This window comes from Palaemon carinicauda, chromosome 45, assembly GCF_036898095.1.
Source record: "Palaemon carinicauda isolate YSFRI2023 chromosome 45, ASM3689809v2, whole genome shotgun sequence".
Lineage (NCBI taxonomy): Eukaryota > Metazoa > Arthropoda > Malacostraca > Decapoda > Palaemonidae > Palaemon > Palaemon carinicauda.
The window spans coordinates 75,711-102,590 of record NC_090769.1 but is presented as its reverse complement, the minus strand read 5'-3'; the positions used below and the strand labels follow the sequence as shown (position 1 = coordinate 102,590).

General features: G+C 35.1%; 2 protein-coding genes across 5 annotated transcripts in view; one reads left to right on the top strand and one right to left on the bottom strand.

Moving 5' to 3' along the window:
* LOC137634598 (uncharacterized) overlaps window positions 1-449 on the bottom strand; it is a 21,615-nt gene extending 21,166 nt beyond the window's left edge. Inside the window, exon 1 of the mRNA XM_068367048.1 lies at window positions 1-449. This exon is cut by the window's left edge and continues 79 nt beyond it. Coding sequence (XP_068223149.1) covers window positions 1-26 — 26 coding nt within the window. The 5' untranslated portion in view covers window positions 27-449.
* A 6,199-nt stretch (window positions 450-6,648) lies between these two features.
* The window catches only part of LOC137634599 (BTB/POZ domain-containing protein KCTD3), a 44,269-nt gene continuing 24,037 nt past the window's right edge, over window positions 6,649-26,880 (top strand). For 2 of the 4 annotated variants that reach the window (XM_068367050.1, XM_068367049.1), the window contains exons 1-6: window positions 6,649-6,800; window positions 10,713-10,910; window positions 16,646-16,761; window positions 21,713-21,970; window positions 23,125-23,310; window positions 23,607-23,700. In XM_068367050.1, the coding sequence (XP_068223151.1) occupies window positions 6,739-6,800; window positions 10,713-10,910; window positions 16,646-16,761; window positions 21,713-21,970; window positions 23,125-23,310; window positions 23,607-23,700 (914 nt within the window). In that variant the 5' untranslated portion in view covers window positions 6,649-6,738. The remainder of the gene's footprint in view (window positions 6,801-10,712; window positions 10,911-16,645; window positions 16,762-21,712; window positions 21,971-23,124; window positions 23,311-23,606; window positions 23,701-26,880) is intronic. The other 2 variants (XM_068367051.1, XM_068367052.1) reach the window with 2 other exon arrangements.

Sequence of the window (26,880 nt, the reverse complement as noted above, 5' to 3'; positions counted from 1 at the left end):
GAGAGATTCACCATCCAACCCTTCATGGGATGAGGGTCACTATCACATCAATCACTGCATAGTCGACACAATTTCTTCTATGGAGATTATCGGATGAATTTCTGCACTGAGAACTATTTCAGACACATTTGTACGACATTCTTCTTCTGTAGATTTCCCAGAGCTAGACCAATAACATTGTCTGTATAGATTGCCTTACCTTGTGTAAGACATTCGCAACATTGTAAACAAAGTTGGAGCGACTAAATGAAGCCTCCTTTCTTAATAGATACTATGTAAACTACTGGCAACGTGAGTGCAACCAGTATAATCCTATTCTAGATATAGTAGCTGTTTATTTTATTTTAAATTTTACATTGTTCGTTTAGTATTGTGAGAACCGATTCCAGAAACAATGTCGAACAGCTGTTCTTTCGTCTAGAGTCCTCGTTACGTTAACACTAAGAGGATCCGTTTCCCAAAGAGGATTCAGGTAAACTAAATGATTTTGTATCATACTAACGTCTATGTTGTGGGATTTCGTGACTTCACGCGGCATACACAGAATAGCAGGTGTAAACGATAAAGACAATATATACACCACCTGCTTTTCGTAACTTTTTTTTTTTTTTTTAAACAGCATGTTTTATGCTTGTAGTGTATGTTCATCCTGATGCACCATATTTTATATATATATATATATATATATATATATATATATATATATATATATATATGTATATGGGGATATATATATATATATATATATATATATATATATATATATATATATATATATATATATATATATATAATATGGGGAGATATATATATATATATATATATATATATATATATATATATACATATATATATATATATATATATATATATATATATATATATATATATATGGGGGATATATATATATGGGATATATATATATATATATATATATATATATATGTATATATATATATATATATATATATATATATATATATATATATATATATATATATATATATGTGTGTGTGTGTGTGTGTGTACACATATGAACTTGAATACACACATTATACATAACTGAAACTTATTTTTGTTTCCCTTTGCCTTTTCAATTTCAAGATGTAGAGTTTTCAAAGTTTTTTTTTTTATCTCATGAAAATAGTATAATAAAATAGAAGATGTTGGAAGGTTATTTTTATAAGAATTTTTCTCACGAAAATAACCCCCTGATTTAATTATTTCAGATATGGTGCAATTAATATCGTTATGATTTTATTTTAATATTTCAAATAACTGTTGTTTTATTGTTTATATACAAATAATTCAGTGATATTCTATTTTATAAAATATATTGTAATTATTGTGATTGCCATTATTGGTGATGAAAACAATAGTATTTAAGAATACACTTAAAAAATTGCCGTAAAAAAACCGTATTTGTCCTGGAAGAAGTGTTGCCAGTCATTTACCGTTTTGAATACGGATACATTGACGTAAAGGACTGATATTACGGTCACCAACCCGTAAAAGATAATAAGAAAGTAGAGTAAAATTACGGTCGCCTGTATTTTACTGAAATACGCCTGAGAATAATATATTTTTACGCAGAATTTCCGATTAAAATTATGTTTTTTTTAATAGTGTATATAACGAATGGCCATGAAAATGAAGTGATAATGCGACATAGTATTTATTGATGCGTGGGTTTTTCCACGTACTGCTCAGTAGTTAATTTACCCGTTTACAATCTGTCAGTATCAGACATCACATCTCTCATCTCTGGATGAACAGTGAGTCATTTTCTCAAAATATCCTACCTTGCCATCTCCCATAAGAATAAAATAGGGTTAATATGATGATTACTATTAAGGTCTCCCATTCTCAAAATTATAAAACGTAACGTCGGTTTTGGGCTTGTTGTTGTTGTTGGGGTATTAAAGCCAACACTTGTTGTTTTGGGCTTAATTCGCAGCTTCATAAACACCCTGATTAGGCGGAAAACGAATCGGTCGTTCAACCATCTTAATGTCAAAGGTAATTCTGATATATTTACGGCAGGTTACCCTAGGTAATAATGAGGTACCCAGTTCACCCACAGGTGTATATTAAGCTGGCTTGTACCTTGATGTACCTTTTGGATGGGCAAAATCGAGTACAAGAGAACTGGTAGAGCATCTGGACTGTGGAAAACCAACGGAGACCAATAAAAAGACCTTTGAAATTCTCGATAATAGATATTTCTATTTACTCAGAGAAATATTATAATGTTGATATCGTTTATACAATATTCAATTTTTCTTTGTTTCCTCTCCTCACTGCGCTATTTTCCCTTTTGGGGCCCCTTGACTTATAGCATCCTGCTTTTCCAACTAGGGTTGCAGTTTAGCAATTAATAATAATGATAATAATAATAATGATAATAATAATAATAATAATAATAATAATAATAATAATTACAAAGCAAACGTTTTAAGAAAAAGAGTACAATTATATCGATGTCTTCTAAATCTAAAATATTAAGCTCAAGACATTATATTTCAGACATATTGAAAATCATTAGCAAGATTTATTTTTATGAATGCTGAAAAATGGGACATTGGCTTTTTATCACCAGAATGTGAACCTAATTCCTTTCGTAACTTTTGCATGGAAAATTTTTACATGGAAATAATTTCACAATTATTCTATTATGGTATATTGATTCCCTGCCATTCTTCGATACAATATTTGACAAAGCTTAAATTGAGATTTGAAGTCATATATCCGGTGAACAACATTTAGTCTACTATAACAAGAAACTAAATGCATGCAGTATACACAAAACACTCTCAGAAAACTATATATATATATATATATATATATATATATATATATATATATATATATATATATATATATATATATATATATACTGTATATGATAATAGATAAATTAACATATACATATATATATATATGTACAAATTATATATATGCATATATATACATATATGTGTATATATTGTATATATATGTACACTCATTTATATCACACACACACATATATGTACAATCAATTATATCACACACACACACACACATATATATATATATATATATACAGTATATATATATATATATATATATATATATATATATATATATATATATATATATATATATATATATATATATATATATATATACATACAGTATATATATATATATATATATATATATATATATATATATATATATATATATATATATATATATATATGTTTATATACATATATTTTTCTGAATAACAAAGCAAACCTATCTACGCACGCGCACAACCAAACACATGTGTGATTCTGTTCACACGCATCAACACAACACCTGTTAGAACAATGAATCTTTAATAACGCCATAGAGTATTACTCGCATTCATCTCTGAATATGTTATTGTTGCTAGGTCATTAGTAGAGTGACCTTATCCGTTCTATTTTCTTTAAGAGTCTCTCTCTCTCTCTCTCTCCCTCTCTCTCTCTCTCTCTCTCTCTCTCTCTCTCTCTCTCTCTCTCTCTCTCTCTCACAAGGCTCTTGTGAAATATGAATCAAGAACTAATTTCCATGAACAAAGACCAAAATATTGATTTCTATAACAATTTAGAACATCAAAGACAAGAAAGTATGGATTTCAGAAAATGCTATTGAATGTTTTAAGTAATCAGTGACTGTATCTGTGTATGTGCGTGTGTGAAATATGAATCAAGAACTAATTTCCATGAACAAAGACCAAAATATTGATTTCTATAACAATTTAGAACATCAAAGACAAGAAAGTGTGAATTTAAGAAAATGCTATTGAATGTTATAAATAATCAGTGACTGTATCTGTGCGTGTGTGCGTGTTTCACTGGCGCCCCATTCTATTATTTCATACCACTTGTGCCTTTGGATCTCAACACCTGAACCGCAGTAGAGAGGAACTAGTTTCTGTGGACCTTGAATTACAATGTTACAACATCGATTGTAATAGATAGCTTGCAGCTATTAAAACAGAGTTTATATTTTCACCACAAAAGTTAATTAAATCTCAGGTACATAATTCACTGCTTCGTTATACAGGATTTGATTAATCTTTCTGGAATTAGGTCCAAAGTCCTTGCCACTTTGTTTTTTTTGTTATATTTACAAGCTAAGCTACAACCTTAGTTGGAAAAGCAGGAGGCTATAAATCACAAGGGTTCTAAAGGCGGGTTTACACAGTCGAATGGTTCGTCGAACTTAGTTCGACAGACAAGTGTTTGAAGTGATGTTCGAACGCATGAACGGGGTATTTGGTTGTCGAACACGTTCGTCGAACCACAGACAAGTGTTTGAAGTGATGTTCGAACGTGTGAACGGGGTATTTGTCAAACACGTTCGTCTCTGAAGAAATTCTGTTCTTGGCTGACTGTTGTGGGCGGGGCTTCATTGTCCACAAACCTTATGCATTTGTGGCAGACTCCACCTCTTTGAACTGTTTGTCAAGCAGGTTCGTCAACCAGGTTCACGAACCGTTCGATCGTGTAAAAACCCGCTTAACAGTGAACGATAACCCAGGGCGGAAAGAAAATATGGAAACATAGAATAGTGTGCCTGGGTGTACCCTCAAGCAAGAGAACTCCATCCCAAGACAGTGGAAGACCGTAGTAGCCTACATAGGCTATGGCACTACTCAAGACTAGAGAACAATGGTTTGATTTTGGAATGTCCTTCTCCTAGAAGAGCTGTTTACCATGGCTAAAGAGTCTCTTCTTTCCTTACCAAGTGGAAAGTGGCCACTGAACAATTACAGTGCAGTAGTTAACCCTTTTGACTTAAGATGAATTATTTCGGTTATCATGGTGTTGTCAGGTGTGAGAGGTCAGAGGAGAGTATGTAAAGAATAGACCAGACTATTTGATGTATGTGTAGGCAAAAGAAAAAATTAACCTTAACCAGAGAGGGATCCAATGTAGTACTGCCTGGACAGTCAGAAGACCCAATAACTCTCTAGCGGTAGTATCTCAACGGGTGGCTGGGGCCTTGACAAACCTACCACTCATGGATTTTCTTTAAATTTGTATTTTATTAGACTTTTTTTTTTGTTAATGGAAATTAACTTTTACTTCAAACATTATTAATAACCATTACTTCATTTCTATAGTAAGGAATCATTTGCTTTACACTGTATTCCATTCTTAAAATGCTTCTATTTAAGAATAGAGTCTTCTTCACTTAAGAAGTATATACATACATATATATATATATATATATATATATATATATATATATATATATATATATATATATGTGTGTGTGTGTGTGTGTGTGTGTGTATATATATATATATATATATATATATATATATATATATATATATATATATATATATATTGTTTGCCCCAGGCTGTTCACTTTAAAATTATTCTTATGGAACATTAGCAACATTTGAACATACATGTATATATATATATATATATATATATATATATATATATATATATATATATATATATATATATATATATATATATATATATATTTTTTTTTTCAAATTCATGCTCCTGCCTTTTTGCTGTACTTGCTGGCGATAATATAACATGGTCAAACCTCAAAACATTTTCATGCAAGGAACAGTCCCCTTTAAAACAACTGTTTTGTAAAGCCTTTTTTTTATGCTCGAAACTCATCTGATGACAGAAAATTTTTCTATTTTGCGTTGTGTAAACAAGTTGGAGAGTCACCTGTGAAATATTAAAATATACGAATTGTTCATTATTTCTCAGATCGTTTATTTATTTCGTCATTTCCTTTCCTCACTGGGCTATTTTTCCCTGTTAGAGCCCTTGGGCTTATAGCATCTTGCTTTTCCAACTAGGGTTTATAACTTAGCTAATAACAACAACAACAACAACAACAACAATAGTAATAATAATAATAATAATAATAATAATAATAATGATAATAATAATAAACTGTGTATGACTGTATTTGATATTGTTCATTGTCACCCGTTTACCAATTTACGTTTTTTATTTTTTTATATTTTCTTACTTCAAATTTAATATAATTAATATCATATCTGGTTTGCACATTTCTATAAGACTTTTTCCCCAACATTCCCCATACGGTTCCCTTATTTGGTTTTCCACTATCTCGTTAAATAATTATTCATTATCTGAGGTTATGAATAAGCATCACTTTTTACACCTGACCTTATTCCAGTTTCTGCTATTAAACTCCAATAAGGTGTGGTTTCTACCTATTCAAATAATCCTTTCATAATTCAGTATAGGCATACCCTCTAGCTCTTTAATTTCCGTTTCTTTCATTACACCCCATGTCTCAATAATTGCAAACACTGTAGGTACTACCAGTATTAATCCTGTGTACTACTACTGTGAATGCGTTGGGTTCCAGGCACTGATCAGGGGTTCCAGGCTTCGGGAATGGGAAAGGAATCGACAAACAAAGGAACATATAGGAAAATAGTATTGGTATTTTCAAATCTCGTAAATTCCATACATAATTCAAAATTTAATTTCTTTTTATCGTTCTTTCTCACGCAATTCGGAAATTAAGCTTCTTTTTTTCAAAATTACCCACATATAAAAAGATTTATTTCTCATTCTAAATGGTAGACTGCGTGAAACGTTACCGAGTTCTATGACGTAGAATTGATGTTGTTTACATCGTCAGCTGTTGGGCAAGATGGCGAAGCGAAGCGAATTACTACTGTGAGAATTAACACACCAGTCAAATATGGCGTCGTCCTACTTTCTTGGATCTGGCGATATAATTAATCTCAACATAGGAGGACAAAGGTTAGCTGAAATGCGTATTTATTAAATGAAATTCAAGTTAACACGCTTTGTTTGGAAGATCAGGGGGATGCCAAGGTAACCTTGCCTGGCTAGCATAAAATGGCTTAAATAACTAATAATTCTCTCCGAGTAAGTAAGATGTTTTGTGTATTTTCAGGTCTCTTGGTCTATTTTGATGATGGTATTTGTCAGCTACCTGTATTTAATAGCAATAGAGACACATGAAACAAGGAGATATGCCTGGAATTTTTATTACCAGGGAAACAAACAGGGATAAATTCTATACAAAATTACCAAATTCTAACTTCAGGTTTCCTTAACCTAACCTTGCCCTTATCTACCATAGGTTAGCCCCCTACAACCCCCCAAGAAGCTGGGTAAAATTGCATAACAAACCGACCATCCTTTTTCAAACATACGGTGTTTTCCTGGTGTATATTTAAAGGGTTTGGTTAATATGATACTTTACTTTCTAGTCAAATACATGAACCATAGATTTTTCTTACTCGCTATCTTGTGTTTTATGCATTTCTGAACCATGATTATTGGGGCAAACCACCTGGTCATGAGTTTTTGGACCCCCTTATGTAAAGACAATCATGGGGGACTTCAGTGGGAAACCAGGTTTTTTTGGGTGGGGAAATGTCATATCAAGTGATGTTCAGTAATAATAATGGTCATAAATGCAAAAATAAGCCCAAGATAACCAGTTGGAAAAATATATGGTTCATGTAAATGGTTAAAAATAGGCCAAAATGTGATTATTTAACTTTTCAGGTTTGTAAAAGGGTACAGAACCTAACAAACCCACCTAACCTAACCTAGTAGTTCCCAGGTCACAACCCTTAGCCGAGGGGGTTCAAGCCCCCTTGACCCCCCTTCCCAGGTCTCAACCCCTAGGCTCCCCGGGCCCCCCTTCCCAGGTCACAACCCCTAACTGGGGGCAAGCCCCCCAGACCCCCCTTCCCAGGTCACAACCCCTAGCCGGGGCAAGCCCCCCGGACCCCCCTTCCCAGGTCACAAACTAAAAGTAAATCAAATAAATCCTTCCATTATGAAAAAATAGATCACAACTAATTCCTTACCTTATGATTGACATCGTCGCCTTTTTTTTATCGTGGCAATCTTTACAAAAGCTTTGCGGTAGAAAATGTGCTGGCCTTCCTTGAAAATCAAGTCAAAATCGGACCTTTGAGGCCTTATTTCGCTTTTATTTTTTAATTTCCCATGAGTAACAATAGCTTTACACTGACTGGAGAGCATTTCCATCATAATCAATTGCCAACATAGATGAAATTACTCTAAATTTCAAAATAGATTGATATGCTTCCCTTAAGTTCACTCTTCGAGACATCTTTATGAGATGGTGGTTAACTTGAAACTGAAGGCGAAGGTGGGAATAAAATGGCTGTTGTAGAACAACATCCGGGAACTTATGAAGAAGTAATTGTAAGTTGTTAATTGGTTTAAAAAAAACCCCTGACAAATACGTCATTGTAAATGCACAGATAGCTCCACAATCCATGGGAAAACACATGCGCAATAAGTCCCCTTCAGTCTCTCAAATGTAAACAATGGAATTAGAGTGAAAAACATACTTTCTCATTTTTATAGATCGATATGTAATTTATTATGCCCCAGCCCCCATTAAACATATAGAGAAAAACAACATACTAGCCAGCACTCATCCATTTCTTATAGCGAATTTAATTTTCTCTAGCAATTAAACTATCATATATTAACCGCTGGGTTTGAACTACTTTAAAGATAACTGTTGGGAACCTGTATTTCTCAAGTTGTAAAGACACCTTCTAACTATTTTCTTATGCTCTAATACTGCTTGGCTTACCGTATGGGCGCCTTCAGATCCTCCGTGATGTTAGAGTTAAACGAAACTGTTTGAAAATATTCTTGCCTCAAGATACGTGGTTTTATGCTGTGATAAATACTTGAAAATATTCTTGCCTCAAGATATGTGGTTTTATGCTGTGATAATCATAACAAATTATACTACTGGTAGAATTTGGTAGGAACACAAATTATACATTTTTTTCAAAGACTATGTTTTTTTTAAACAGAATTAATGAAAAATATTAAACAGATTATTGAACTTTATTAAGAGTTATAACAAACAAGCTGTATCTTATGGCAGGAAAATTTCTCCACTTAGTTTTTTGGGTATATATTACAGATTTTTATCCTCGTAGAACCGTAAGGGATTAATGCTGTCGGTGCACCTTTAGCTTTGCACTGTAAGCATTACTTGAGGTTCTTTACAGCATTCCTTCAATCCATAGCTACACTTTCTTTATATCTATCTACTTTACATCCATTTTTGCATCCTTTCTAACTTCTTGCTGTCCATCCTCTTTCAAGTTTCTCATTGTTATAACAAGGGTTTTACCTGAAATGCACTTGGTCACTGAAGGGTTTCACAGACCCCAGCAGTGGGCTATATTGTCTAAATTCATGTCTAATTCAAATCCTGATTTTATAAATGCATACTTTGTTTAGAAAACAAAGTATGCATTTTTTAAGTAATCTTAAATCACTTTGATTTAACCTTTATTTTTATGTCTGTGTTTTTTTTTTTTTTTTTTGTAGCTGCACATGCTTAAAGTAAGTTTGTAGACATAACAACTGGGGCTTTCAAGATTTGGTTCAATCATAGAATGGTGCAATGTTAGTTAGGACATTGAAACTCGCATAATTAAATAGATCTTTGCAAATACACTATTTTGAATACCACATAATACAGGCGTAAACCTCATTAACAAAGTTATGGATTTTAATTAAAGGAAAACCCGTTTTGCTCCTTATGTCATATTACATTTCATAAGAGCCTCTATCTAGAGAGTAGTTCAGAAAAACACTGATAGGTGGTGCTTATGCCATAAGTTATTTGTTCGAACAGAATAAAAGGCCCAACGTTTTATATTTTAAAACTCGTTATTTATTTTTAATGTTGGAACATGCAATATAATTATTGCTCTTATTTTATGGATCATGTTAATAATAAACAGTTAGGGTATACAGTAAACATGTGTTTGATATATTTATTCTGCTTATTGCAAATGGAAGCCAAGTCCATGTTTCAACTGATGCTGGAGCGTGACGCTCCAATTCACCCCTTTAAGTTTGTATAATTGATAACGCCAAAATAGGCTACTATCCCAGGAGGCTAATGTGCCTAGCGAAACATAGTCCGCTTGCCAGAACATAGGAGCAGTGAGATAATGTTTAATCATGAGCGAAGCGATCATACGACAGAGCAAAAACCAATAAGCGAGGTTAGGAACCATCCTTGCTTCTTCTAAGTTGATACAGTACTGTAGTAGTATGATACTGTAATTATAGATATGAGCACAATTTTTTTCTATTTCTTATTGAGTGGTGTTGTATATTATAGACCACTGTTGTTAGTGCAACACAATCATTCCCCCACCCCCTCCTAAAACACCACAGTATCCCACTTCAGTCCCTCCATATGTTTGTACATACCCAACTGGAATGATCACAAAAACAAATGATGCTCACCACAGTGTTGGTCCGAATGAATAAAACATTAGATAGGCAGTCATGAAAATATTGAGGTTCACATGTATGAGGATGTATTGAAATACAGTATATTATCTCATTACAGTATTACTCACTTCCTCTCAGACTTGGCTCTGATTTTCCTTATGGTGAAGGATAATCCAGTATTTAAAAGTACTGTAGTATTCAGTCATCCAACGATGTTACTTCCATATAGTATTGAAAAGAGTATATCAGTTTTTTTAGTTAAAATTTCTTAGTTCAGGGGTAGCACAAGCATTTTTCATTGCTAACAACAGCACATGTAATGATAATGTCTTTTGTTACTTAATACACATGGGATGGTATTTCTAATAAATTGTATTTATTTTTCAGGTTCAGCACTTCCAGAGAAACTCTAACATGGGTGCCAGACACATTTTTTACATCTCTATTATCGGGACGGATTCCTACCCTACGAGATGAAGCGGGAGCCATTTTCATTGATCGTGATCCTTCACTCTTCAGCATCATCCTTAACTATTTACGCACCCGGGATCTCAATGTAGCTATGGTTGACATCAATGCCTTGAGGTAGGCTCAAAGACTTAATTGTAATTTTTTAGAGGATTTTGCCTTTCAGCATTCTGTTTTGTATTAGTTTCAAGGAACATGTTTCAGAATTTTTTTCTTTATTGTGTTTTTGATACCTGTTTTATTATGGTTATTATTAATTTCCCTTCATTGTAAAAGCTTTTACTTCATCATTTATAGTGTTTGAACTGCAGTGAGTTCCCTTTAATTATGTGTACTTCCTGCCAGAATACTCATCTGATCCAAGAAATTGTGTGTATCCAATTTGAAGTATGCTGCTGTTCAGTGTCCTTGCTTTTTCAAGTCATTATCATTGGTTGTTGTATTGCCTTTACCATTTCTCCAAGTGAATTCTCTTCACATCACACCCTAAATTATATCAGTATTTGAGATTCAGCTGTTTTCCAGTCTCTGGATACTGATTTCATAGCAACTTAATCATTTGCGTCATATCCTCAACTAAACCTAGCACACTTCTTTAGAGATTTTAACATTTTCCTTGTAAGTGCCCTTGTCTCAGATAAGCAGAGGATTGCAAATCTTGTTAATTTGTTATGTTTTTTATGTTTATTGATGGAAAGTTCTTATTTGCTTATAATCCAGTAATTACTGTTATTGTTAATCAGTTTAACAAGATCATAGAATCAAAGTGTCCAGACTCATATATGGCTTGCCTTAAGAATTTGTTCAAAGTGGAAGGCAGAAAATTTAATCGGTAAAATTAAAGAAGTTGGACGGCTAAGAACAAAAGACTAAAGTGAACTGATAAAAGTTAACCCTTTTACCCTCAATGGACGTACTGGTACATTTCACAAAACTCATCCCTTTACCCCCATGGACGTACTGGTACGTCCTTGCAAAAAACTGCTATTTACATTTTTTTTTTTTTTTTTTTTGCATATTTTTGATAACTTTATGAGAAACTTTAGACATTTTCCAAAAGAATGAGACCAACCTGACCTCTCTATGACAAAAATTAATGCTGTTAGAGAATTTAACAAATATATATTACAAAATGTCCTTAAAAAAAAATGCCTGGGGGTTAAGGGTTGGAAAGTTCCAGATAGCCGGGGGGTAAAAGGGTTAACAGCATCAGGAAAACAATAACATTGTGGCTGAAGAGAATTTTTAGTACCATTTCCAATACTGTATACCACTTAAGGAATTCTGTAAGTGGTGCCCTCGTGTGATGCTATTAATTTACTGTATATGTATTATTATAATTATTATTATTACTAGTCAAGCTACAACCATTGTTAGAAAAGCAAGATGCTGTAAGCCCAGAAGCTATAACAGGGAAAAATAGCCCAGTGAAGAATGGAAATAAGGAAATAAATACTCCATAAGTGAAGTAATGAACAATTAAATAACATTTTAAGAACAGTAACAACATTGAAATAGATCTTTCATATATAAACTATAAAAACTTAAAAAAAATAGGAAGAGAAATAAGATAAACAGTGTGCGTGAGTGTTGTACCTTCAAGCAAGAGAACTCTACCCAAAGTCAGTGAAAACCATGGTACCGAGGCTATGGCACTCCCCAAGAGTAGAGAACAATAGTTTGATTTTGGAGTGTCCTCCTTTTCCTCCTAGGAGAGCTGCTTACCATAGCTAAAGAGTCTCTTCTACCCTTAACAAGAGAAAAGTAGCCACTGAATAATTGCAGTGCAGTAGTTAACCCCTTGAGTGAAGAAGAATTATTTGGTAGAGTTGTCAGGTGTATGAGAACAGGAGAATATGGAAAGAATACACTAGACTATTCGGCGTTTGTGAAGGCAAAGGAAAAAATAGCCGTAACCAGAGATCTCTCATCTTTTTGTTCCATGCTATTATTTTTATTTTTATACTCACCTGAAGTTTATACAAATGCCCACCCTCCTCCCCACAGACTAGTGGTGTTAAGAGGATAAGGATTAGTTTCAACTTCGACACTGAAAAACAAGAGACTGTACAGAGTATCCAAGTTAGTTTGGTATTTGTTTACAAGTGTACGCTCTCCATTATTCCAAAATTATGCAGTACTGCAGCTCTCCTCTTCTTGTACAGTAATTAGGATGTTCTTGAAATGGGGGTACCTTCTCTCATTCATCAGGTCTCCCCTTACTCTGATTCTACACCAGTAACGTCATCATCCTATAGCCAGAGATCAGCAAAGTATCTAACCCTTTGGGCTGAAGTCCAGGCTATTCTGGAGAAGGGCACTCTCCAAGAAGTTGACAATGGCTCCTCAGCCTTCTTCAGTCATCTCTTTCTTGTAGAGGAGTCTAGAGACTAGACGTTGACTTTTCAGCTCGGAAAGCGTTTGTTCGGCCGACTCCATTCAAGATAGAGACCACAGTCACAGTCAGGCAAGCGATCAGGCCTTTGGACTTTATGTTGACCATCGATCTAAAGGTTGCATACTTCCAGATCCTGGTCTGTCTATTCTCCAGGAAGTACCTTCGTATAGTAATAGCTGATGGAGTACAGTATAGCAATTCAGGGTACTGTGCTTCAGACTTTTGACAGCACCTCAAATGTTTACAAGTCTTCAGCCAAGTCTTAGCATGGATACATGCCAATGCATTCATCTCTTACGATACATTGGCGATTGAGTAATTGTGGCATTATAGGAGGGAACCATTCTCTTCCACCGAGACAAACTCCTTTCATTTGTCAAAGGGATTTTAGCATTTTAAAAGGAGTCTGTGCTAGTGCCCATGTAAAGACTCGCATATCTCGGAATGGACATGGAAGGATTTATTCATCTCAGGACAGGATATCTCGCCTGAAAAAAAGTAGCTTTCTGCTTCTTCCACAGCCCCAGAAGCTGGCACATCTGTGGGAGAGGTTACTAGGACATCTAACATCCTTGGAGAGTGTAGAGTCAAGCAGTTGCCTTCACCTTCAGTCACTTTAGTGGAAGTTAAAAGGGCATTAGTCTCAACATCTTGACCATCCCTTCTCACTGGTGCCTTTAGGGGAAGAGACCAAAAAGGACCTAAATTGATGACTGGATGGGTCAAAGCTTCAGAAGGGTTTTCCACTCTTGATGCCTCCTGGAATTTCTATTAATCTTGGATATGTCCAAAGAAGGTCGGGGAGTACTCCTCTGTCAGCATGTGATATCAGGGCTCTGGTCCAAGCAGGAGTGCCAAAACCATATACTGTAAATGTGTTAGAACTGAGAGCAGCTTTTCTAGCACTCCAGCATATTTTGCCCTCTTCTGTCTGGTCACATGGTGGTGTTTATGACTGACAACACCACCATGGTGGCCTATATAAACAAACAAGGAGGTATCACATTTAACTGCAACTTTGCCAACTTGCAGGAGATTGACTCGAGTAGATGGAGCTCATCTCGATTTCCCTGACAGCATGCTTTGTTCCAAGCAGGAAGAATGTAGTAGTGGAGCAGGAGGATGCAAGTGGTGGGCATCGAGTGGTCTTTAAGTCTTTAGATAGTGACAGAGATCCTGACTTTGTGGAGTTCGCCAACTATAGACCTGTTTGCGACCTCACTGAACCACAAGCTCCTCATTTACTGCTCTTCAATTCCAGATCCTAAGGCAGCACTCAAGGACACATTCCAACACCCGTGGGATGGCCTCGACGACCATGCTTTTATGCTGTTGTGCTTGGTAAGAAGCGTCTTAAATCGTGTATGAGTGAAACGTAATTTCAAGTTGACTCTTGTGACCCTAAAGTGGCGTCAAGTTGAGCGGTATCTGGACCCTCTACTTCTGCTGGTGGAAACTCCTGAGGATATTGCCATCTCTTCCTGACTTGTTGTGCCAACCACATGTCCAGATATTCAACAGTTCAGTAATGGAGGGAGATGTCTGGATGCCTCCGCAGGTCATCAACTTCCGTCTATAAAGCCAAGGGGTCCATCTTCTGAGGTTCTTGTCACAGAAGGGGTGTGTCTCATCTTGGAGCCTCTATTCCACTAATAGTTGACTTTTTAATTTACTTACAAAAGAAGAAACTCTTCTCCGTTTTAGCGGTAAAAGGCTATTGCTTAGACTTGAGCCAAGTCTTTAGACTGAAGGGAGTAGACATTTCTTCGGTTTAGCTTTCTATGCTCATACACAACTTTAAACAGACCAGCACTCCAGTTAAAGTGAGACCTCTATTGTAGAATGTCGTTCAGGGCTATGTTCCCTCAAAGATCTATAGGGTGCCCCCCCCCCCCCCTTCCCCTATGAACTGTTGAGGCTAGCCTTAGATAGGAACCTTACCTTTAAAATGGTTTTCTGCTTGCTTTGTCCTTGGCTAAACAAGTCAGTGTGCTGCATTTTCTTTCTTTTAACATCCCTCATTCAAAGGGATGAGGCAGGTCTTGTTCTCCGTATGCATGAGTCAAGCGTATGCATGCTGTTAGACCACCCGTGTAACATCTTGTCAGCACGGGAGGATGGAGAAAAGAGTAATGAAAAGCACACCTACTTCCTGGCTGAGGGAAGTCATCGACTGGGCTCTGTCGCCTCACTTTCCACTTCCTCAAGAAAATCGCAAGTCAGAGAGCACGAAGTAAAAGGTGTAAGTACGACTTTGGTTTTCAAGAACAATCTCTGTGATGCAGGTATTACAAGCAGGGTTGTGGAAATGTCAAACAGTGATTACTGCCCATGACCTGCAGGATGTGACGCAGAAGTCCCTAGACACTTGTCCTTTAGAGCCTACCTCAGCTTTTCTCACAGGACCATTAACACTGGAGCGATTGCAAAGGTTTCATGTGAGTCTGGGATGAAAATTAAAAATGACTGGCCTTTTCTTTTCTTTTCAGTCTTCACCTCTCTTGGGGTACAGCCTTGAAAACCATGTTAGCTAGATGTGATTTTGATGTAGGTGAACCTCACACAGCATGTAGCTATTTTGTACTCTGCTATAGAAGAGTCTTTTGACCACACTCCTTACAAGGGGGAATGTCATGTTACCAGGCAAACCTATAATTGTATATGTATACTATATGAAAGGATTCAGGCAAACCCATCACACATATATGCCAAGTTTACAGCACAGATATTCTGCTTACAACAACCCTTGGTGATAGGGCCATGGACCCTCTGGTATCACTAAGCCACTGGTATATGTGGTGATAGGATCCCTAACTCTTGCAGTATCCCAATGTACGAGTACAGTATTTAGAATCCAGCGACGATAAGTTTTCAGCCTGTTGGAACGGGGATTTCCTCCAGCCTTAGGATGAGTCTCCTGTGTAAAAGACAAGGGTTTGTATTTGTACAGGAACGAATGACAAATTTATGGCTTTTGTAATTAATTTGGATTTTTCCTAACCGTACAAACCTGAGTCCATTATTCTTACTTTGACACCATCCCTAACCCCCTAGAAAGTCCCAACTGCCATCAAAGTGGATTGTCAGTGAGTCAGCCCCTGGGGAAGTCGGTGCTTCCCTGCTACCAGTCAGTGACTACCAGCTAGTTGTTGACATATTGCTATAATTTTTAACTGCTGTATTCTAGTTTTGCTGTTGTCATTCTCCTATGTAAAGGACTAAGGTTTGAATAGCTAGGAAAAATCCAAATTCAAAATGTCTTATTTTGTGGTAAAATGGATTTTTGAAGTGTTATGAATAGAACAGAAAATCTATGGTTCTAAATCTTCTATTCTTGGGTGTTTGAGTGATGAATTTTCTTCTTTACGTATGCATTAAGATTTTCTATAAGATGGTGTTCTTACAATGGATTATTATTGTTGACAATTGCTGTTAACCTTATCATTATTTGCAGACACGAAGCAGAGTTCTATGGCATTGCACCACTAGTCAAACGACTGATGCTGTGTCAAGATCTGCATCATTCATCATGTGGAGATGTTCTCTTTTGTGGATACTTATCACCACCAAGTATGTATTAGTGACATGAGAGACATAAATAGTTATACAGTATTAGCTCTTTCTTGCAGTTGGTTTTTAGGTAAAAAGCTGTACAGTTTGTAATCATCTGTCTTTCAAATTGATTATCGCTTCATGAATATTGTGCGGTTGCTTTTTAAATTAGTTTGAATAAGGGAGTAGGGTTTTCTTTGAAATAGAATAATAAGCTTGGCATTTGTAATGGTCAAATGGTAGATGATATATTTGTATGTAATATTAGACAAATTTGGCTTGGTACGTACATGTATTATCTAATGCTATTGGAGTTGAATCAGGGATATGATTTTGAGGTGCATTTCTCTCTCTTCATGAATTATGCTACTTCATTTGCAATTAGTAAAGTTGAAAGTTTCTTGGTCAGTGGGCATTATTGAGTGGAATCGGGTAATTTTACAAGTGCTATTTTGTAATGTTTGAAAATATTTATTTCTTACCAATTATTTCTCTATGATTGAATAATTAGAAGTAAAGTGATACTGACATTAACTATTTTAAGGTAAATATATTCTTACAGAAAATATACTGTATCTGTTTCTCATCGAATGACACAATGTTAGCCCAAGCAAGGTGACCAAGCTCTGAAACTCAATTAGAAAAATACTGGTAGTTAGAGGCAGCTAAGACCTACTAATTTCAGCAGCTGTATCTCATTACTGTATTTCTTTGCGTTGGATATTTTTCTTAAGATCGCAATTGGAGTATCTGTTCTTGTGATTCCTTATCATACAATAATTTTCTTCATCAAATTTTTTTTAATCTTTATCTTTTATTTCCTTTTCCTTTTAGGTGTGCTTCAGTTTTGTATATTAGTTTTTTAGTTTTCTTCTCTACATTTGCAATAGATATTAGTGTACTATAAAATTTCAAATTATACTAATACAGTATTGCTTTTTTCAAACTTCCAAGTTACACCAGTACAGTATTGATTTTTTCAAACCTCTAACCTATACTAGTAAAGTATTGATTTTTTCAAACTTCTAACCTATACTTGTACAGTATTGATTTTTTTTCAAACTTCCATCTTACACTAGTACAATATTGTTTTTTTCAAACTTCTAACTTATGCTAGTACAGTATTGATTTTTTCAAACTTCGAAGTTACACTTGTACAGCACTGATTTTCTCTTGATGTTATGAAGAATTATTTACCTTTATTGGAGGTCTTTGAGTTATTAACGAGATCCATTCTTACGATGCGTCGTAAGTCGATTTTCATCATAAGTCAGATTTATATACTATACATAACATGCTGTATGTACATATACTGTACATATATATACATACATGTACATGTTGTATATGTATAAAATACTTTAAAAGAGAGAAAACCAGCACTTACCATTTTTAAATTACTCGACCCTATACATAACAATACCTGTACCTTATAAAGTAGCATACCTACACTAATGCAGCACTAGTAGGCAATTTGTAATACATATAACAATTCCCTAACATTATTCACTGGTAGAGAGAGTTTTATTGGGAGGAGAAAGTGGAAGATGCTGGGGAAGCTGGAAGAGGTGTTAGAGAGTCAGGATGAGATGCTGGAAGAGGAGCTGGAGAAGTAGTGAGTTGAGGTTCATGTGCAGGCCTCTCTACCTTTTTAAAGTACATAAACTGGTTCGTCTGCTGGTATTGCATCATCTTCTCTATGAGAATCTCCTTTTTAACAACTCATAGCATCCCTTACCCCTTTGGACACCATAAACCTTTCCATGCTGGGATCTTATTCTGCAAACTTTGCCATTGGTCCCTCTAGCAGGGCAAAACCTTCTGCCAAAGCCTTGGCTATAAATTTCTTGGGCTCATGGTTCAAAGTATCTTCCTCTTTTGCAATCAGCCAGCTCTCAAGCTTAGTGAGGTTCTCAGTAGACAACTCCCCTCCATGAGATATCATCATCAGCATCCACCTCAAGATCCAGCTGCTTACCAAGGTCAAAATCCTTCTTGGTGACAGCCTCAACTGTCTTCTCAAAGCCAAAGAAATCATTAACAAAGTGGAGGCAAAGTTTCTTCCAGACAACATTCATGTTGGTTTGTTTCACACACTTCATCCCAAGCTTCAGCAATGCTCTTGCTGGTCTCTCGGATGTTTTAGTACTTCCAGAACATTTTGAGGGTCGTGCCTTTCTCCTTCTCTGTTGCCTCCAAAATCATAGCAATTGTCCTATGAAGGTAATGGGACTTGAAGAAAGCAATTACCCCTTGGTCAATAGGCTGCAACAGGGAAGTAGTGTTAGGTGGCCAGTAAACCACCTTGACATTTGGATGGAAGTCGGCTAAGATGGCAGGGGGACCAGAGGCATTGTCCAGCAATATCAGCACCATAAACGACAGGCCCTTTTTTGCACAGTACTAGTGAACCTCAAGCACAAAGTGGTTGAAAAACCAGTCCTCAAATAATAAGAGGGTCACCCATGCCTTCCTATTAGTCTTCCAATTGACAAGTAGCTGAGTCTTCCAAACCCCCTGAGTGCTCTGGGATTCTCAGACTGATACACAAGCATAGGCTTCAGCTTGCAGTTGCCAGAGGAATTATCTTCAAGAAGCAAAGTTAGTCTCTCCTTGCCAAATTTGTGTCCTGTTGCCATCTTCTTAGTGATGTGGGTCCAGTTTAGCATATGCTTCCAAAGTGAGCTTATCTCATCCACATTGAAGACTTGTTTAACAAAAACCCCACCTTCCCTAATAATCTCGGCCAACTCGGCAAGGAATTCACTACAGTAGCTGCTTCATTATCAGCACTAGTATCTGTACGTTGCACCTTAAGGTTATGTAAATTGGTATGAGCCTTAAATCTCATAAACCACCCCCTACTGACTACTCACGTTCACTCTTCTCCCTTTCGACTTTTTGAGGTCTCAGACAAACACTTAGCTTTCTTCTGAATCACTACAATGCTCATTTGGATACACCGTTGATTCTGATAATCCATCCAGAGCATTAATAACCTGTCCATCTCATAGAATGGCTAAGGTCTAACGCACGGCCTTCATTCATCGGAGTCTTCCCTTTTTCGTTTCTCTTCACTATGTCCACTTTAACTTTCATCGTAATAGCTTGTCTCTTTGCTTGCACTACCATCAGAAGAGTCTCCCTTACACTTTCAAGACATGATGCAAAGAAAAAAAAAGGCACAAATATACAAAAAAGACAACATCAAAATTCCTAATGCATATTGTAAGCTTTGATGCTAAAGTGACGTGTAACACACTACTGTACTACTCAGCCAGGTGATGGCGTTAGCTGGTCTCCGCGTCAGCAAATAGTTTGTCATATTAACAAAACAAACATCGTTGCTTGAAACTAGGTAATGCTGATTTTTTAAGTACCTTATTGGAGCCTGTTATTAACGGCAAATCGTCGTATCCCAAGGACCTCTTGTAGCGTTCGGCAATCTTTTAAATAATTTGGTGCAATTTCTTTTTGTGTTGCACTACAGAAGATGCAAACTACATCAGGGCAGGTATAATAATTTCATAACTTATCATATGGAAATCCTCCTCAGTCTGTATATCATGTGAAATATTCTTGTACAGTGTTCCACTCCCTTCGTCTAGTACAAATATATACCAACTCTGAATTAGAACTCGACTAGTTCCAGTTCTGCTAAAGATAAGGTTTACTTTTGCAGATTATGATGATAGGAGATGCTTTCAATATCATTGCCTATGTATAGAAAATTGTTTCATTTCTTTTATTGTTTTTTTTCGCAGGGAGGCTTGTCATTTCATGAATTGATTGCTATCATTATTAAAAAGATCTCTCAGATTTCTCTCGTGATTACAGAGGAAATTTGTTATTTTTTTCTGTTTTTTATAGGTTGTTTTTAAGTTCTATCTGATATTAGTTTTCCTCCATGATTGTTTTTTTTTTTTTGTGGTCTTCCTATCTGTCATTGTTTTCCTGCTTTTAATTTTTTTAATACTATTCTGACTACAGTAAGCACCCTTCACTTTATCTGTTTCCAAGTATTATATGTCAGTCTTTGAGAGTTTAGCTTATTTTTTAAAATTTCCACCTGGTCTACTGACTTCTAACATCTTCCACTTGAAGTGGAATTTAACCTATGTCGTAGTTCTGCCTTTTCTGAAGGTTAATGCCTATTGAAACAGTAAAATTAAATCTTAACTGAGTTAAATGATTTAATGGAACAGTTTCTGTAACCTCAACTATGATGACTAGCCCTGCCATGTCATTTTGTCTATCTGAAATAAAAATGTATTAGTGCTCTGAATAAGAACCTGGAAGAGTTGAGTTCCAGTAGTAAACGTTGTTTATCATCATTTCATCATCTAGCATTGTATGCTAAGAATTTCTTACATCTAATGGTATCTGGTTTTTTAACTAACGAGCCAGAACAAGATTAATTGTTGTAGAAGAACCAGCTTATCTATGTTTACACCTTCCCCCACCCTATGTCCAATTGTATGTCTGTATGTAGTGTTCAACCAGTGGGTGAGGCAGAGTAGTATTAATCTGGATCATGAAAGTTGGTCTTTTTCATCATCTAATTTATCACTAATTGAGTTTTAGTGCTTGGTCTCAATGTGTTTCTAGTCGCAATAGATATCCGCAAATTATCAAATTATTTTGTGGACTTATGCTTACAGTAGTAATTAGTATCAGTTTGGTTTTTCTTTTCTTCCATAAGGTGCACAGTACCGAGTAGCTAGAGCCATAAGTAATTTCTGTATTTTTACAAATTCATATAAGCTATTTGCAGTATCAATGAGAATTAGAATTAATAGCTGTCAAAGTATCCTTTACGTAACTTGTATGTCATGCGGGAAGTATAGTACAGAAGTTTTAAAATGAAAACAGAGTAATCAAGGTGGTATTCCTTAGCAAAAGGACATCGTGGTCTTTGACTTTGTGGCCAGGGGATTAGATTACTGAAATAAACTAATTTCCTCTTCAGGCATTCCAATTCAGGAACCTCCTATCTCATCTTCATCAGAAAGCCGTGATAATCAGAGTAAGTTGCCAAGTAATGGCAACAATAATAGTAATAATAATAACAATAATGCATCTGGATCAGCGCGGGCACCAGAAGGAGCATCAGCAAGTAACAGTGCTCCAGGTCCTAGTGGAGGGGGTCCTTTGGCAGTCTTGAGACCTGGGCATTCTCGTAACTCTTCCCTTGATATGCGTCACAACCCGCAGCTTGTTGGGCAAGGTAGGGCTCTTTGGCAAAATTAACAGAGGGCCAGGTTATTATTTTGCTATCAAATTAATTCTTCTTATTCTTTTATATTTGTTATTATGGGTAGGTTGTATGTATTTGTTAACAGGTGATGTGTACGTCATTAGCAGGTAACTAACAAAATTAAATGATGAGCTGCTGTGCTTCTGTTTAAAACGGATAATGATTGCATATGAGGTGTTTCTTTTATTAATTGCTTTCCCTTCTGAATATTTTAAAACTCCTTATAGTTAAAATGGAAATGTGAAATGAGTAAAAATATGGGAAGCCCTGGAGTAAGGTTAGGAAATTCTTGAGAGTAATAGATGAAAGAAAAAAGTTTTATCTTGAATGTTTTACTTGTTTAATTTGTTTGAGCATGTTTTTTTGACTTTGGACAACACTATTCTTGGAAATTTGATGTCAATAGTTATTGGAAAGGGAAACAACGGTTACATTTCTTTTTTAGCTAAAAGACATGCATGGTAATGGTGGCGACAAATTTTGCCTTCAGAGCAGATCAGAGTGGATGATGTTTTCAGATGGAAAATTCACATTCAGAAGTGAAGCACATAATCTGATGTAAAATCAAAGCTGATGTAGGTAACACTTGATGGCATTCAAAATTTTTCTTTCAAGTTCATTTTGATAATGTTGATGGGGCACCATTTTGAAATTCAGTCATACTTTTAATTTATTTATTCATGTAAGTGGTATCCTTTCATAGAAATAAGCTAGCAAAATTAAAGCTTTCTACATGTCCTAGATAAAAAGTACTCTTAAATCAAAGTAAGTTGCTTTTATCAGTAGTATGTAATACAGTATATGCTAGAATAACATTACTGAATAAAGAGGATTGAGAATAGAGATTTAATTTATTTCTTATACTGTATCACAGTACAGTACATATACTGTATGTGTATATACAGTATTAACTTTGATTCTATTTAAACGTAAATATAATACTTGAGCACATTTTAAATCATGAGAATATTCATTTAGGAAATACTCATAAGTTTGAGAAAAGTCAAATACTTAGACTCGGTGAGCTGATTAAACTACCTGATAATAATACTGTATACAGTAATGATAAGGAGAAATATTGCAAAAATTAGTAAATAAAAAGAGAATGGTGCATGTTCTTCCAGTTGGTCTTCATAATGGAGTTTACCCTGGTCACATGTCAAGGAGCTCTAGTGATCTCCGCAGTCACTCCACCCGATCTCACTCACGTACTCCTTCCATGGATCTCCGTCATTCTCGAAACTCTTCGGCTGATCTTAATAAATTTTTCAAGACTGAGATCAGTGTTTTAAATAGTGTTGGTCCTCCAGGTATTTATTTATTTTCTTTGAGCAAAATTCTTTCTGAGTTTTATAGAAAAACAAATTATTTCATTGGTCCCCATATCCAAAAAATTAGAATTGGCATTTAGAGAAAGTAGTCTTTGGTTAAGTTCAAGTACGTACTGTAATGATACAAAGAAATAGATACCTTTTAATTGTACCTTTCTTCTTTTTGGGGTCTCAGAAACTTGTGAGTTACGACAAGTTTAGGAAGAACAACTTGAGATTTTTTTAATTATTGTAAAAATGAGTGGTTGATTTAATAAATGTTCTCTACTGTACAGGAACTGGTTGGGTTGATCCTTTGCGAGTGAGGATGGTGAAGGCACACCATAATTGGATCCTTGTCGCTTACGCCCATTTTGTAACTTGTTATAGGTAAGTGATTAACACTCATACTCTTCTGCATGCAACTTGTAAGAAATAGCCAATAGTTTTTAATACTTATTTTTTCCATTCATCTTGATGTCTCCTGTACAATAATTGTGTTCATAGAAAGTATTAACCATTGTTTTACAGGTGCTTTTGATGTCCCTGCAGATCAAACCAAGTTCAAAACTCAATGCTACTTAGTTATTGGTGGTCACGTAGTGAGCAGTCACACAGAACTATGCCGTTTTAAAAATTTAAATCTTAAGGTTCAATGTTATTGTGATAATGATAAGCCTCATCTCGCACATGCACTTTACTTTCTTGATTAGTCTCGGATAAGTAAGCTTCTTGGTTATATTATTTGCCCATTCTCTTATTTATTCTGTATGAATAATGTCGATATTTTATATTTTTTTACGTACAGTATTTCGAGTTTGTTCTAGCCATCACTTCTGTTTAGACAGAATGATTGAGACTTGGTACTATTCTTTATAATGTTTATTTATTTTATTTATATATTCCATTAAAGAACCTTTTTATGAAGTCATTCACCATTATTCTTGACAAATATTTTATAGAAAGAATTTAAACCTTGCAATTTTTGTAGAGCATAAAATCACTTATTACTGGAATTATATTCAAGCTATAAACTCTAGGACTGGCCCCCTGTGAGCTATGGCTTTTTACTCAGTGGTCTGTTCAAATTACTATTTGTAAAACTTTTATAGATAACCCTTCAACTTCATAGAAGTATACTCTAAAATCAAACCATTGTTCTCTATTCTTAGGTAGTGCTGTACCCTCTATACCATTGTCTTACACTGCCTTGGGTTAGAGTTCTCTTACTTGAGGGCACACTCGGGCACACTTTTCTATCTAGTTTCTCTTCCTCTTAAGTTTTTATAGTTTATATAGGAAATATTTATTTTAATATTGTTACTATTCTCAAAATATTTTATTTCTCCTTATTTCCTTTCCTCACTGGGCTATTTTCCCTGTTGGGGCCCTTGGGCTTATAGCATCCTGCTTTTCCAACTTAGGTTGAAGCTTAGCATTTAATAATAATAATAATGATAATAATAATAATAACTGATTGAAAGTTTAACAGTATGCCCTTTTATACTGATAGGTCTTTAGCCTGTGATTGTTGTATTGTTGAGGAGGAATTTATGTAATAAAGTTGAACAGTTCTAGTTGTGAAGGTATAATTATGTTTTCAAAAATATATTATAACATAAAGGAAATACTAGTACCAACTTCTGGTCCTCAGATGTTCAAAGTATTTTGTCTACTTTGCCGTTATCATGTGTATAGTATTTATTATTATTATTATTATTATTATTATTATTATTATAATTATTATTATTAATATTATTATTATTATTATTATTAATTAGGCTATAACCCTAGTTGTAAAAGTAGGATGCTACGTGACTTAAGGCTCCAACAGGGTAAATGATATGGTGAGAAAAGTCAATAAGGCAAGCAAACTATACATGAGAAGTAGTTAATTGAAAATATGAAATATTTTGAAATCAGTAACAACGTTGAAATAGATCAGTCATATAAACTATGAAGAGACATAAATTTCTTCAACTTAAAAGCATTTGCTGCAAGTTTGAATTTCTGAAGTTCCACCAATTCAATTGCAGGACTAGGAAAATTATCCCACTATCTGGCCACAGATGGAATAAAACTGAATACTATGTAGTGTTTGTCCCTTGTGATGGAGAAGCCAAGATGATTATAATTAACTGCATATCAAATGGTACATACAGTAATGTACGGTACATTCTTGGGAGATCTGAATGCAATGGATGGTCAAAATTATGAAAAGTCTTGCATAAAGGACTAATTGAACGATGATGCCAAAGATTAATATCAAGCTCAGGAATCAGTTTTTGTCCAACAAATTGAGAGTTAGCATCTGAAGACCAGACATGAGAACAATACTCAAAACAAGTTAGAATGAAAGAATTAAAACAATCCTTCAGGATAGAGTGATCTCCAAAAATCATAACTCATAATATGCCATTTTCGTGTGAAATTGAAGAAGAAACTGACAGTGTGTGTTTTTTTTTTTAAGTGAAGTTGCAATAAAAAATCACTCCCTAAAGTTTGAAAGGAGTTGTATATAGTTAAACTTTTACAGTGCAGATATCTGGATGTTGAGGCACCACTGTCCTCAACCTACTTACAATCATACTTTGAGTATTGTTAGTGTTCAGCTTCATGCCCCATAATTTGTACCATGCTCTCGTTTTAGCTAGATCTCTATTAAGGGATTCAGCAACCCTAAGTTTACATTTAGGAGATGGAATTGGTGCAAAGAGAGCATCTGGATATGCAATGAGCGCGTTTTCTTGGCCAAACCACAAATCGTGCATATATAGTATGAAAAGTAATGGGCCAAGAACACTACCCTAAGGAACTCCAGATATTACATTTCCAGATATTACATTTCCAAGCTCACTATGGTGACCATCAACAACTACTCTTTGCAATTTATTACTGTACTTAAAAATTCAATAATGATGCTAAGAAAATATATACCTACTCCCAACAAAATCATAATCAATATGGTCAATGGCAGCATACCATCTTCCTGACTGCAATTGATGGATTTCTTTACAGCATTGTAAATTGCAAGAAGGGCATCACATGCTCTAAGGGCTTTGCGAAAGCCGACCTGCAAACTAGGGAACATATTATCATCTTCATCATACTTATTTAATATTTTGCCAAAAGACATTCAAAAACTTTAGATAAAATGGGAGTTATGGAAAATTGGAAGTAATCAGCGGCACTAGTTACCACAAATTCATTTACCTAGTGGAGTAACGTAATCAATTATCCAACAAATGCTAAACGAACCTCTTCTTGCTAACTTTAAAAAATAAGACAACTTAGTAGGTAAGAGATTAACAGTCTTTATTAAAAACAAAGGAAAAATAGCATTTGAGTCTAAACCTCCTTAAGCATCAAGGTTCATCTAGTGTTTTAATTTCACTTGACTGAAAAGCTAAACTAGTTAGTTTAGCCTTATGGAAACAGGAATGAGGAAGATTGGGTTTCTTATCAATCGCTTAATGCGCTATTGCCGAGGGTTAAGTGTATATAGATGATATTTTAGCATCCATAAACAAGGTGTGAGGTTCTCCCTCTAATTTCCTTTATGTCTTTTTG